Source organism: Polyodon spathula, chromosome 4 (assembly GCF_017654505.1).
Source record: "Polyodon spathula isolate WHYD16114869_AA chromosome 4, ASM1765450v1, whole genome shotgun sequence".
NCBI lineage: Eukaryota > Metazoa > Chordata > Actinopteri > Acipenseriformes > Polyodontidae > Polyodon > Polyodon spathula.
Genome location: NC_054537.1, coordinates 7109970 through 7125833, shown reverse-complemented (window position 1 = coordinate 7125833; position 15864 = coordinate 7109970). Strand labels below are relative to the sequence as shown.

The 15864-nt window shown below is 38.4% G+C and overlaps 1 protein-coding gene across 11 annotated transcripts in view; it reads left to right on the top strand.

Moving 5' to 3' along the window:
- The first annotated feature begins 485 nt into the window (after positions 1–485).
- LOC121314100 (supervillin-like) overlaps positions 486–15864 on the top strand; it is a 97863-nt gene continuing 82484 nt past the window's right edge. For 6 of the 11 annotated variants that reach the window (XM_041246999.1, XM_041246997.1, XM_041246995.1 and 3 more), the window contains exon 1: positions 486–818. In XM_041246999.1, coding sequence (XP_041102933.1) covers positions 775–818 — 44 coding nt within the window. In that variant the 5' untranslated portion in view covers positions 486–774. The remainder of the gene's footprint in view (positions 819–15864) is intronic. The other 5 variants (XM_041247003.1, XM_041247000.1, XM_041247002.1 and 2 more) reach the window with 3 other exon arrangements.

Here is a 15864-nt window from a genome sequence, read left to right as displayed (position 1 = left end):
TATTAAATGAATTGAAAAATGTCTAACCTGCAACACACCTCTGTGTTGAGGACTAACTAGCTGAAGACAACTGCACTCTGAGATTTGTTGTTATAACAGCTGCTTTGATCCTCCTGAGTTTCAAAAGCTATTTTTGGCAGATTAGCTTGTATCAAAGCTCTACTTTTCAGGCCATAAATGGTTGGTCTTGTGTGAGGTTGCCACACTGCATTTGGCCTGGAGTCATCAGAGGTTGAATAGAGCCTTTAGTTTGTTCTGACTAGGGCAAAGTTGGAGCAGGGACAACCAAACTGGAGCTTTCTCCAGTGCACAGGGCTTTCCAAGGAAGAGTTTGGAAAACAAACTTTCTTTTCTTGGAGTTGCTTTAGGAATACCTGGAATATAACTCTTTCTCCTCCCCCCCCCCCCCCCTTTGCGCTCTCTCTCTCTCTCTCTCTCTCTCTCTCTCTCTCTCTCTCTCTCTCTCTCTCGTTTATTTTGCCCAGCAGTGTGGTTGGAAAGCACCATTCTAAATTTGAACGCTCCTGAATACTCTTGATTGCAGATGTAGCTACCCTGCATTGCTTCAGGGATTGCATGCTGTGGTGTTGGCATTCTGTGTGATGTGTCACTAGCGTCCTTTTAGCCTCCTGAAGAGTGACCTTCTCTGAAAAGGCCCAAGTGTGAGAGGAGACGGCCATTAGGTTTAAAAAACTCAACTCTTTTGCCATAAAAAAAACCAAAAAGAACTTTAAAGACAAAAGGAAAGCAAGGCTATTCTATTGCCAGTGTCAGATGATCATGACTTTTGAAGTGTCAGGATTGGAAACAAACTCAAAGTAAGTACAAGTTATTATTATTATTATTATTATTATTATTATTATTATTATTATTATTATATATATATTTTTTTTTTTAATGGATAGTTTCAGTCTGCCTGCGTGTTGAACGCCTTGCTGTTTATGAGGCACAAATCTTTATGTGAATTAACTTTCAGTATTTTTTCCCCACAAGATATTCTGTAGTGGATAGGGTGCTTATGATATTCACCCAAGATCAACACAGCTGTGTAGAGGTAACCCGATAGTACAGACAAATTTTTAATTATAAATATCTACTGGAGTATATCCTTTTTTGTATCTCCATGTTTAAGTATACTCGAAAGGATTACTAATCGCAGTACAATTTATTTGAAGGCACTGAGCCCCCACAAATGAGTATGGAAAGCATTTGCCTAAGAGCAAATACTGTTGGCACATATTGTACTGAATTTGTTTCCTAAAAGGCTGCAAGCAACTGAATTACATTGTAAATTACAGTAAGTAATAAAGCTTTAGTTTTAAATAGTACATTTAAACATGTTTATAGAACATAGAACTGTCCGTCTTTCTCACTGCGGCATAAAGTTCTCGGAGGAGTCAGTTGAGCTTGTGAATGTCGTATTTACATCGTCTCTTTGGATTTGTTTGAGTTTAAGGAAGTCAAAAAATGCTGAAAACTTTTTTTATGATGATTTGAGTGTTCGCAGTGTCTGTTCTGTAGTATGTTTTGTAATTAGTTTTCTGTTAAGTCACAAAATCGCTGCCCAGGAGGTTGAGTCGAGTTTGTCTGCCAGTCTCAGGTTTTTGGTCAAGTGATGACTTTTTAACCAATCACATGACGGAATTTCTAAGGACTGATTTTTTATATATTTGTGTGCGTGTCTATATATATATATATATATATATATATATATATATATATATATATATATATATATATATATATATACTATATATTTATATATATATATATATATATACATTATGTGTGTGTAATATATTTATAAATTAGCAAAATGTCCAGCAACTGATGTCTTGAAATTATGTTTTTTGATTCTTTGCAAGAGTAAACAAAGAACAGAAACTCAAACCGTGACTTATTGAACTGCAAAGCACTTTTTTTTTTTTGTTTTGTTTTTTTAAATTTAGTAGTCGCCAACAGTTTTTTGTAATTTTCTCCTAATTTAGAATAGCCAATTATTTATAGGCTCGGCTCACTGCTACCACGCCCGCACTGACTCGGGAGTTGGGAAGACGAACACATGCTGTCCTCTGAAGCGTGTGCAGTCAGCCGACCGCATCTTTTCACACTGCAGACCCACCATGCAGCCACCTGAGAGCTACAGTGTCGGAGGACAACGCAGCTTGCAGGCAAGCCCACAGGAGCCTGGCCAGACTACAGGGGTCGCTGGTGCGCAGTGAGCCGAGGACACCCTGGCCGACCTAAGCTCCTCCCCCTCCCTCGGCTTATGCAGGGCGTAATTCCAGTTTTTAAAAATAGGGAGCGTGGTGAGAGGGGATTGTGCTTTTTCCCATTGGGGTGCCAGTGGCAGTAAGGGTTTTCTAAGCCTTTTGTCAAATCTGCTTTGGGCAACCGGATCCTAAATTTGCATTCTTCTCTCACACTTGGAATTATTTTTTACTTTGTTACATAATCAAGTCATTCGGTAGAAAATCTCTAAGTCCCTACAAGCCTCTGCTAATTACCATCTTTTTTAAAAAAAAATTATATCCACGTGAATAACTGTTTTACTTTATGGAATAACTTTGATTTGAAGTAGCCCAAACATGGAAATGTTCCAGTCTTTTTTTTTGTTTTTTTTTTTGTGATGCTTCTGGAAAGAAAAGTACCCTGTTTTGCTCTTGATGTGTACCTGTTTTTTTTTTTTCTAGTGTTTCTGTTTGTCAAGTGGTGTTTTTGAAATCTCAATGAGTATGCCAGTCTTTCTTGGTCTCTGACCTGTTACTCTGACACACTGCCTATGTGAAGGAACTTGAGCATACAACATATTTTATACTTATTAGGAGAATAAAACCATTGGCAGCAAAACACATTACTTCACTGGACAATGTATCTGGGTAGAGTCAGATTGCTATGCTAGTAAGCTTATGAAATGAGACTGCCTACTAGAAAGAAGCCTGACTGAATACGAGGAGGCTTTGTCTAAGCAGCAGCTTTGTAGAGTTGTAAGTACTGTAGCTTTGTCCGAATGGAATCCTTGTGAATTTAAGACAAACTGTTCTAATTAATTGTACACTGAATGCTGGGTAACCTGATGCTGTATTTTTTATATAATTACTTTAAAGTTTGACATACAGTTCCGCATAGGCATTGATGTGTGTACAAAGGCATTTATTTGCAGTCTTGTGCAAAAACCTGTATAATAGTCTACTGGTAATTTTGATTTCTATATTTGTGTCTTTTTGCATGTGCATATGTACCAGAGTTAGAGCAAGTAGCTCTGATTACTCAGAGTAGGTTTTCCTACAGCCTGAGTAAGGTGATTTCTAGCTGTTTTGAAATTGCCAGCTTCGACTCCCAGTTTGCTGAAAGTTCACGTCTGTTTGCACTTGCCTATTCTGCTAAATGGTGTATAACACTGTTGCCATGCCTCCAGTAAAGGCGCTAAGGTATTGCCATATAATCATGAAATCAGGTGCACTTGCTTATATTTGGGTTTATGCTTTGACACACATGCAGTTGCTCACTTGGCTTGTGACCAAGTATAAGTTACGTGTACATGCAACACGTTGGGGCTAAGATGTTTATAAATTTGTACTGTATGACATCATAGTTATTTGCAATAGTGACCTTGAGAAGACCATGTTAAAGCTCTGTAAGTAGATTTCTAATCTCTTGACTCTGTTCTTGCTTTTTCTTCTACAAGCACATGCCCTTGTCTGGACAGAAGGACATATTAGAGCTGTATCTCTGTTTGTGCTGTTATATGATAATAAACACAGGGCCTCCAGTGGTAACCATGGAGAAGGTCTTGCACACTGCTTACTGCGATAGGGAAGTCTGCAACTTGGGTCAGAGCTGGCAATTTCATACTCCTGGATGTATGAAAATGTTCATAAAAATCACAATTTGAGACTCTGGCCTACTTGGAATGATTGCCAAAAACAGAAAAAGGTAAGAGGGTAGTCAAAACAATGTTAATTTTAAGTTACTTGATGCAGAATGTTCATGAGACCCAACAGACCTGCACAGCGTGATTCTGTGAAACTTTTCCACCCGTCTGCCCTGGAACATGTTCTGCTTGTTCGGTCGAATAGTGTGGTCTGCTCGACTTACAAGATACAGTAAATACAGCCTTGAATTATGATGGTCTGTACTATAACACAAGTGTTTCTGTTTGATCTATAACATTACAGTTTATTACGTGAAATACAGAAAGTATTGGTGTATATGTGTAGCTACTTCTGAATAACACTGGCTGCTTGGTTTTGGTTTTGAATGTAACCATAAAAATAAATGAACGTGTTTTGTGAGCCAAACCGACTCGGACGTGTTCCACTTGTTCCTGGTGGGCAGGGTCCTTGTGTTGGGGAGCAATGGGACAGACAGATGGTAGACAGGAGGCACAGGGACCATATGATATCAAGCAAGCCAAACAGAAGGGATTTCAATGGGTACCCAAATGAAAATGATATGTAGCCAGCAAATTGGTTGGACCAAATGGTTGCAAGAAAGAATATTGATTTCACGTTTACACAGCTATGATATCCTTATTGACTTCTGGATCATAGTTAACATTGCAGATTTTATTAAACTTTGTATGGGCATTTACACTGTAACTGCAAAATTCTCTTGTGACCAAACCATTGGTATATTTTGAAGTTGTATTCATTGAGTACAATGCTAGGGGCTTTTGTTTTCGTTCAGAAAGGTCTGGTTACTGCACATCTTCCCTTGATTTTCAGAACGTCTCACAATTGTTCTTGTGCACTTGTTACTATTTTAAAGTTGCCATTCGATAATTTTGTACCACACACTGTAGAAATTCCCCGGTATTCATCTGTATGTATAGTATGTTGCTGATGGTGGTAAAATAAGGTGACTTCCATCTGAAAGGAAAGCGTAATCGGCGAATCCTTTAGCATGACATTGCTGTCCTGGATTAAGTGTTCGGATGTGTTGTGTTCAGTGAGTAATTGTCTCTGACACACACATGTTGCTGGAGGGTTTATCACTGCTCATTGGAGAATGAGCTTTTACCACTGCGAGTGGCAATTATCCAGAAGGATTTGAAATGTATTTTTAGTCTGAAAGTAGTAGTGGATTGCTAGCCGTGAAGCTCACTGAATTAAACTGGCCCAATAAGTTAGCTGAAGTGTTAAGTGTGTTTTTATATACCAATATATATGTATAAGTAGTTGTAAACTCTCAGCAACACATGAAATATCATATGAAGTGTAAACTACCACACGGTCGGCTGTTGGTTTGTGGAGCAGTGCTGCTTTGGTCCTTGGCAGTTAAACGGTTAAGTCTTGCTGCAGATGGTGTGTGGTGGATATTGTGTCCTTCTAATGTTACAAATCTACTCTGTACCAATGGCTAATTTCCACCCTCTGTCTGAGATCTTTACCAACTGAGAGCACTGAATACTTGCTTGTTGTGAACAGACAGGAAATACAGTGACACGAATAATCAAATATAGGTTGGTCCCCAAGGGCTGGTTGCTGGAGTGTCTCCCTGCCCCCCCCATGCTATTTAAGTGTCAGAACCTGCATCAGATACACAAGCAATAGAGTTGCTCTGTTTTAGACAACTGCTCTGTTTTCAGCAGTTTATTTGACAATTTTTCTGATTGTTGTGTTCAACCAATGATATTGCATTTTCTAATCCCCCACTTTGCTAAATATGAAGTATGGCTACAGACAAGTGGATCCATGAGGAGACTTTGGGATTGATCGATCTTGTTTTTCTTGATGGAAAATGTTTACGGGATGTTGGATGTGTGGAATATAAGACTAAAAAAAATAAATAAATTAATAAAATAATTATATAGATATATATTTTTTTTTTTGTCGGAAAATCCCCAGCAAAGGTAAAAGACAAACCTGAAGATGTTTTCCTTCTCTTAGCAGAATACTGAGTTTGGAGGTTCTTTACGTCGACGTCTTTTCAAGATGATTTCAGTTATAGCAGCTGCTGAAACCTTCTTAAAATTGCTTATAATAATTGCCAATTTTCCAGTTTGTGTGTGGCACATTTAGAAACCACAATTAAGTTGTTCATTTTTTGTCGTTGACCTACGACTGACAATGATCTTGTGTATCTTCGGCCTATTGCCATGCTGCAATAGGTCCAGGGAGCCAGCTGCCTGCGATCCCACAAAAGTTGTTAGAATCTGAGGCTCCAGAAAGTTTTCAGTTTTGCCCTGCATACAGTAGCTGCTTGCAAAATGGTATTCATTGGACTGTACTTACTGCCTCAAACAAGAGCAGGAATGTAAATAAGTCTCATATTCAGGGTTCGACATTAACCGTGGCCCGGCAGCCCGGGGCTGGTAGAGATTGCGTTTGGCCTGTAGTTATGAAGCACCACAGGCCCGACTGGGCTGGTTACATTTTTTAACTAATATGTGTGCCAAAAAGCTGCAAAAACTCATTTACAAACCAATCCTCCATCCCCTAATTGAAGTAATTGAACTAATCCAAATTTTCCCGCTGCACGTCATATTACCAAAGTGCTGTGTTGGTAAGAATTGCTCCTGCTACATGGACAATCCTTTACAAATCGAGTTTTCTACAACGAAACAACCAATAAGCCAAAAGGAAAGCGCTGAAAGCAGTAAATCATAAAGTAATTATAAATAAAAATGAAGACTAACATTTAGAGGCTTCATATGACCTTTATGACAGTAAAAAAAAAAAGTAATGTTCTGCCTTGTTTCCCAGTCTTCCAGATAAAACAGCAGATGTATTTGTTAAGTTCAACATTTCGTTTACATCATATCCTGTCTCACAGTAATAGTTCGCAGGATAGCAGGTGTCTGTCTGCTGTGACTTCAGTCTTTCCAGGACTTGTTGGCATCACTCAGCAAGATTAGTGCAGACTTGGGAGAGTCTACACAAGCGACAACGCTCTGAGGACAGTTATTATTTTCTATTATGAATATTCTTTAATAGTGTTTATTATTATTAGGAATGGAAATTTCAAACAGCGTCCTATTAGAATGCACAGGGTGCAACATTTTCACTTATTCGATTGCCCGAACTGTAGTCCTTGCTTTTGCGCTTCCAAGAATAAAAGCCAAATGTGATTGTGTACTACAAGCAGACAGCATAACAGGGTAAGCCGGTAAAGTTTAGCTGGGTTCACAGTGTACAAACAGTGTCTGAGACGATATTTCTTTGCTCAATACTCTGTTTCCTTCGGCACAGGTTTTTTCTTCTGTTTACTGAATTAAAATTCAGATCACCATGAGCAGCAACGTCACAGCGCGTAGCTCTTCCAAATATAGCAACAGTAGCATAACATTGCACAAATAACTTTTTTTTGCTGTATTCAGAATAAAATAACACCTGTCGTATAACAACCTAAATATTCTATATCGGTTTAATTCTAACAAATAACATTTATAAAATTATCTGAATAGTGCAAATATTGTAACCTGGCCAACATAATAGCATAACATTTCTACCAATTACAACTAGCCATCAATTACTGACCTCAGATGAATCTAGGTCAAGCTACATTGTTTATTCACTAACCTGTAAGTAATTCAAAACAAGGAACATTCCTGATTGTACTTTTTATTGGTCAGTGCAAATGTTGACGTTGCTATCCATTCACAAAATGTCAACAGTATATGGGTTTTACATTGAGAACTGCAGTCCAGAGTTAAAAAAATAAAAAAATAAATAAAAAAAATAACCAACTCCCAAGTATCTTGCTTTTTCTTATTAGTCACTGCATTGTTCTGCTTAACATTTGGTATGTCTTTTATATTAATCATAATGTTAAATTACCTTTCGATTTTTTTTATTTTCATGTAATTGTGTATTTGACTACACTGACCCATCCCGAATTAGGATTATTATAACTCAGTTTTAGCGTTGCTGTGACCATATGGTGAATGAATATCATTTGTACATGTACTATTTTAAATCTTAACAGCGTTTTCATTTCCTGTGTGCATGTTAAATAACTTAAGTAACATGTATTGAAAGGCTTCGCTTAGCCACTTTCTTTTTCTTCTGAGAGACATGGGCTATCTTTGGTTACCCTATACAGTTAGAAACAGTGAAAATAAAAGCCGTCATGACAGAAAATATATAAATAATTATTGGGCCAGATTAAATTGATCTGGGGCAGTAAAAACACAAGCTCAGTTGCCCTCCATATTGCTTTGCAGTTGGTCCGTTCCAGGCTTTACTATTGACTCGCTGTAAATGGGCCCCGCTGAGCTTAATTATTCAAACATCAAAGATTAAAAACAAGCAAAAGGGGGTTTAAGCCCACATTCAGTGTTGGTATGATTTCTCCTGCTATGCAATGGGGAGAATTATTAAGTGCACTAGCACATGCATAGCGCACAGTCATTTCTTTGTTTTCTTCTGTACAGATTTTTCATTCATTTTACTTTTACTGTGTATGTTGAGGGGTATTAAATGTTTTCATTTCACAACAAAGAAACCCCCTCATTTTTCATCGTCCTGTCCAATTGAGTGCCAGTCAACACAGTGCAAATCCTCATTGAGTGATGTAAAAGCCAGTATAAAGTAAGTTTAAAGACAATTTAAGCACATTTCTCTTTCCCTTGGGGCACTGTTAGTTTTACTGCTGTGGTGCAGATGACAGAAAACTTGTCTCTGATTTTTGTCACATACACGCGACCTTCTCTTAGCCCTACCTTAAGAGCTAATTACTCTGAGCTGAATGATCTACCGGTGTTGTATTCTTGGAGATGTGTTGTGTGAAAACTGCAATCAAAATGATTTTGTATCAAACGGATGAAAGAAAGCAGACTCTGAATACATCAACAATATGAGAATAATAGTTTGCTAATGCACGCTGGTGTGATTGGCCGTGTTAGATTTTGAAGTGTCTTTTTAACATATTTAATATAGTATGTTATTTGTGGGGTGGGAGATTGGCAGGGCTGTATTTAACACTGAATTTGTGAAATCATTTTTAACGTGCAGTTTTTCAAGCACAATTCATTATACTCATATTTGAGGTATTTGGGGTGTTTGTTTCTAAACCAGCATGTTTTGCGATCGCTCACTTTATCAAGTCTGACCTTTTTCTTTTTATAAGTAACTTGGCAAATCATGCTTTACATTCTGTGAAAAATGAAGACTTGATCAGGGATTTGCACATTTGTGAGTTTGTCACTGGATTTTGAAATGAAACCATTAACTAACTAAATATACATGTACTCCCATGTTATGTGTATTTTTCTTACTCTATTTACATGCATCATTAGCAAAGACCTGCAATTTTAAAATATAATCCTTTAAAATGAAATCAAGACCCAGCCACGGCGTGCCTTTTATAGTATAGGAAAGTGGTCTGGAATGTTTCGCACCCCGTGTACAACAAAGGTTTGAGAGGGGCATCTGGACGAGGAATGTCTTGTAGCTCATTTAGGCTACAGTGACACCCCCCCCCCCCCCCCCCTTTGTCATGTGGCAAAAAAGTTTCTGAAGTCTGATACCATATGGTACAGTTTCTGTTTGTTTCTGAGACTTTGTACAATACTGCGTCTATCCATTAACCCCTAACAACATTTAATACGTTTTTGAGCTTTTTTTCCCCCACAGTTATTGGTGCACAGCTTATGCTGCTTTTTGCTTAAGTAAAGCTACAGTGGTTCACTGCTGGGCTGTGAGATCAACAACGTGAGGAGGTTTAGAATGGTGTAATGTTCTCAGTTGTATGTGAATGTAGAGCTGCAAGTTATTGGATGACTTTCTCTTGCTAAAAATAAAAAATATTGAATTTAGAATACGTATGCGAGACCCATTTTGTTTTTATCGAGGCTAGTGATTTTTTTTTTCTTGTATTTTCCTATGCAAAAGATAAAATACACGATGTTAAACATGCTTGATTTTGTTTATTGGTATTTTTTTTGAAGCTACTAGAACAGTTTCCGGATTTGGCACTTCTACTGCGTCTCTGCATTCTGTTAAGCAGTGATTTGATAACCGGGAAGGAGAGTCAAAGCTTAAGGCATCAGGGAAGTTTGAGATCTTGTAAACCCCCAGAAGCAGCTTGGTATAGGTGCAGAGAGAAGTGTCACACTCTTCACCTGATGCAGAGAGACGGGTCAGTGTAAAACTACTGCGTTCGATTTAGGGTTAGGCTCATTTTCAAATGTTAAGCTGTGTTTTGAATTCTCTCAGCTGGCTCGTTGCCGAAAAGCCTGGCCCATCTTTATACACCTATGCCAGCAGCTGTTTGTACACAGAGTTATTTGTGAACCACTTACTGAAGTTTTATTAAACTTTTTGTGGACATAAATGTCCGCAGAACAGATTTATCCATTTTATACATAAAATTCCCGAGGTAGCACCAAGTAAATACTGTGTATTCATGTCAAGTAAACCATTCATCACAGTGGTCTAGTCACAACTTGATGGCATTGTGTGCACAATGATCTGTTCTGCACAACAATGTAAAAAAAAAAAAAAAAAAATTATTCTCAAGAAAAGCAAATACCATATTCTTTCATTGCACTGAGCTTTTCGACTGCCAGAGAGGATAAAGTTGTCGTAAGTATGCTGCCTCCTGAATTCCATTTACAAAGCAGCCCTGCCCTTCACAGTGTCTCCAAATAAAGGCACGCCTGTGACTGTGTTAAGCCTCTGTGAGACTTCGAGGCAGAGGTCTGCTCTGCATGCTGGATTGAAGGTTAGTTGGCTGTAACAAGCTTTTCTGGCGATCTGTATTTGTCAGTTATAGGAACGTCTGTGTGACCTTGGCAGTAGATGCTATATTGACTTTACAAATCGGTCTGTATATCAACAATAGCACAGTCCTGAAATACTGTGCTGGCACCCATACAGTTGGGATCTCCTTTTCCCAGATCGTACTTCTAATAAAAGTCCCAAGGAGATGTTGAAGTGTAATGTTACTGGTTTTATGATTTTACCATGATGTTGTATTGTGAACAGAGTTTTTTGTTTGGTTGTAACATGTGGTATAAAAGCTAAGAAAAGAATGGCTTGTGAATTGTTAATTTCACTTTGCTCAACAAAATATGACTTCCTGTATCTTTTTAGAATATCCTGCTATATCTAATATTGGCATACTTGTGCTCAACAAAAAACATCTTTCACTGCGGTTGTCCTTACTTTAGATATTTGTCTGCTGTGGCACTTATGCCTCATTTCCACTGTCTGGCGCTACAAGCTTCGGCTGCCCTTGGCTAGCTGCCAAAATCAAGAGAGCGTTTCGGTGCTTTTTTACAAACCTGACCAACCTCGGAAATGTGTGTCAAAGGTCACTGGGGGATTGTGGGATGGCATTGTTTTTGTTTTAAAGAAACTGGCGGTAACACTGCCTTTAGAACAAAGCAGTCCGGGCAATGGAAGCTGAACCTGAAGGAACGTTCATTGCTGTCTTCATTATGGCATGACATATGATTTTTAGACGGCCTTCTCAAGACCCAACTGAATGAATCCTCTCAATGAAGACTGATGGAAAGTGAAGCATGAAACAGTAACACATATTGAAGAAATGCCTTAATAGGGCAGCTATCATTGCTTTGTTTTTTTTTATATATCAAGTTCCACATGTTTCATCATGGCCGTAAACAAAGAGCTTAAACCACTCCTGGCTATGTGATGACACACTTCTATTGTTACCAGTTTGGCTACATCGAGTATGAGATGCAAACCCTGACCAGATCGCTACGCTCGGCCACCTGGGCACGCAGTGTAACACCCTGTTTTGTTGCCTTGAGCCATCATAGCCAGGAGTGCCAGGCAGTGGAAATGGAATGTTGGTCTCATGGTACTGCCAGTTTAAGTATTGAAAATACTTTAGTACTCCCCTGCTGTTTACATTTAATACCCGGGCTCCACTAGATGTAGTTACCCGCCTTGTCAGCTGTGTGCCAAGTTAAAACTCAGATCTCAAAACTGCAATTGCTGTAATCACTGGGCTCCAGTGGTCCTGTTTGAAGAAATTAAAAAGCATGACGTGCATGCAAATAAACTTAAATATGTAATGTACTATAATAAATGAACCATACAGTAATCCGATCTGCCTTCTGTAATAGGCACAGAACACCGAGATTCTTTACTAATAACATCTCTGCAGTGTCTTCTGTATATTGTAGCTTGCTATTGCAAGGTTTTTTTCACACTTGTGTGACATTCTTGGCCATTTTCTTCTGCTGTACTAGACAGCTTTTTTTTTTTTTATTAAGCTAGGAGGATAGCCAATCTTGCAAAGCGTTACAAAGTAACAGAACATTCACAACTTGCTGCATAACCTCAAGAGACAAAGACACCCCCCCCCCCCCATTATAAACAGAACATTGTAGGAACAGTACACACAGGGTAGGTCAGTAAAAATGCATTTCCCTGCCAAGAATAAAACCGCTACAATACAGGTGTAACAATAACAAACAAATGTAGGTCACCTACATCCCGTCTGGAGAAAATAATTTCATTATACGTAACAAATAAAGCTCAAAGTAGCCTCCATAAGAATCTGTTAAGCAAGCGTTCCTCACTGTTATAAAAACAGCCAGCAAAAATATTTCATGTGGTTATTTCTCAAAAAAAAAAAAAGTTTTTCAGAAGCAAAACTGGGCCAGACACCATTCGGTTCCCTTGGCAAAGGGTGCATCACAATTGATGCTTTTGGCTCATACAATGGATTTCTAGCCTTAAAAAACACAACTGGTAATGCAATTAACCTGTCAGTAATGTATTCCTTTCATGCTAAACCTAAATTGGTCTACAGTGCATGGTAACATAGTTTGGAAACAGAACTATTTATAGTGCACCAAGAGCTGTGGCACATTTTCATTGTATCAGAGCTCCTTAAAATCAGTCATGCAACATGAAAGGCAAGCTCGCTCCCTCCCTCCCACACACACACAGACAGACAAAAACAAGGAAAGTCCCTTCTAGGGATTACGTGTTGCTAACTATTTTACGCAGATCTTTTAATATAAAAGCTGAAGTCACAAATAACATACAAAATAGCCAGATGCAAAATGTCAGAACAGAAAATAATAAACATTTAAAAAAAAAAAAGATACCAAACACAAGTTTAAGTAAAATTCCAAAAAGCAATATGAGACATGACTTTTTTTTTTTTTTTTTTTTTTTTTTTTTAATATATAAAATAGAAGTCAGAAAGCAGATCAGGTACACGTAGGCCCAGGATTTCTGATCTTTTATCTCCAGAATTGAACTATGTATATTTGTTTAATTTAATTTGTGCTTAACACATGTTCTAAATTCCGAACTACTGCTTTAAAATCAATGTCTTACTTCTTGGAATATGTGATATAACTATTACTGCTCCCCCTTTTCTTTTGGTTCTTGAGCTTCGACTGAGTTTGAACTAAAATGCATCAAGTGATTAGGTATCGGGGTGTAGCAGTTGCTTTTCATCTAGACTGGTGTTTGAAACATCCAGATCTGCCATAATGAAGTAGATCATACCAACAAATAACCAACAGATCTCCAACAGAGGGACTTATTACTGTCTTTTATTTTGTTGTTGACTAGCCTTTTAAAATGCGTCAACACTTGCAATGAAGAAGGCTGATAAAATAGTTTCCCCATACGATATATACATTTCAAAGTGCTTTCCAGTATGAGTGATCCCTGGTGAGGCATTTGTCAAGTATATGTTTGGCTATGGGTTAAAACAGTTCACATACTTGATTGTTTCAGGTCCCCCCGCCCCCCCCCAAACTGTAAATCTCCCATCACATGAACACATACTGACATCAGTGCTTTCATATCTCCTGAGCAGGATTATTTATGTACCCCCTGCTTGCCAAAAGGTGGGTTTTGTAGCTAGCAAGCTGCCGTTTACTGGCAGAGGTAAACCCTGCAGGATCTCCCAGCCAGTCAGATCGCACATTGCCTTATTAGGGTAGGCAGCTGAGAGAAGGTGCTTGGGGACAGACCATGCCGGCTCATAGCTGTTTAAACAACTGCCTCTAGATCACCCCTGAGAAGTGTCCCAGAACTCCAGTGTGAATGAGAGCTTCTGCTGTCTGTGATGAAAACTCCTTCTCATGCTAACTAGTGTCTGAAGATTAGCTGACCTTGATCTGTCCCTGCTGCTCAAGCCTCAAGGTCTTTCATACAGTGTGTCTTTATTTTTTGAGTGGTATCTTCTAGGCATTTTCACAGAATTGTGCAGCCAAGAATTTCTTTTTTTTTGGACTGTTCGCATGACACTGCCATGAGTGACTCTTTAACAACTGTCACGTAGAAATTGCTGGTTTTGTTTGCTTGGTTAATTTGTTGATTTTTTTTTTTTATATTTTATTAATTGTATTACCACTTAATTTTTTTTCTTTTGTTCAATTCTTCATTGGTATTGGAGAACAGCATGATTTGGCAAACCTGTGTGCTGAATTTTGTTTGAATTTGTGTTAGTTCCACCTTTTTTTGTCATTTGAATCTGCCCCACTTGTGTTCCGGCTTTTGGAGCTCCCTGACTTTGTTATAAAAGGCTATTCTGCATCAAACAGAAGAGCAGTGTGAGGAAACCACCCTCCAGCCATATTGGTTGAGGTTTTGTTTTCTGAGATGGTGGTGGTGGTGATGGTGCTGTGTGGGGTTTTTTTCAACTGCTTATGGCTTAGTCACAATACAGTGCTGCAGTCCTTCTGGTGCGACGCAAGTTGCTAAGTAGAATAAACCCTTTCTGTGGCAGATGCAGGCAAAGTTCTCTGTATATTTGCAATGTGAAGCAACACATATTTGAAAGGGTGTCCCAATTTGAAAAAGTGTGAGAATCGCTATGAGTCCTCAGCCATCTCTGATTTAATGAATCCATCTGAGCAAAGAACAGCAGTGTTTGTTGAGTGGCACATGGGGTGCACTAGTTCAACATCATTAAACTGCCAGAAGGATTGCTACCTTGTGGTTGGCTGTTCTGTAAACACACAGTTCTCCCTTGGAGAAACCAGTCCTGGCATGAGCAGCTGAAAATGACCATGAAAAAGTAGGTAATTCGTAATGGAGGTTCGTGCATCATACTCTGCTAATCCTTCCTTTTTTTTTTTTTTTTTTAAAACGGGTTATATATGGTAATGTTACAGATTTTAAGCAGGCACAATAGTGAAGCTATTCATAGGCTTCCTTGAATTAACACCCTGCAACAGAATGTGTTTCTTTACATTTGCAAGAAATGGTGCAGCACGCCTGTGGAGTAAATGCATAGTGAATCCAGCTCGGTGAGGTCTCAGTTTCTGGTGTTCCGTTAAGTTCATAAACCCCAGAGGTACAAGAAGAGAAACTCCTGCCAAGGTTGGCAGTAATTGGATAACTGGATCAGCAGCTGAAGACCATGGAAGCCAAAAAAATAAGTGAGATTGTTTGAAAATGATGTGCTTACTTGTGATTGGGATGTCCCTCTATTTGTAAATGTGTCAACCAACTGTGTTTTAAATAAATAAATAAAAACCTAGACCGGTAACAGTTGGACACATTTGTTACTAAGCAGCAACATTTATCAGGGAATTAGTTAATGTGGTAAAGCCAGTGACCTGAAGTACTAAAACAAATCTTAATCCCTGTTAATTCTTAATGTGCAAGGTCTTGTTGTCAACAAATGGCCTGTTCTTTGACCTCTAATGAGCATAGGAAAAGTACAGGATAGGAGAATATACCGTTATCAACCAGGCCTGCCGACTGGTCAGCAGAACACACCAACTGTACAGTGGTTTGCGAAAGTATTGACCCCCCCTTGGCATTTTTGCAATTTTATTGCCTGACAACATGGAATTAAAATTGATTTTTATTTGGATTTCATGTAATGGACATACACAAAATAGTCCAAATTGGTGAAGTGAAATGAAAAAAATAACTTGTTTAAAAAAATTATAAAAAATAAATAACGGAA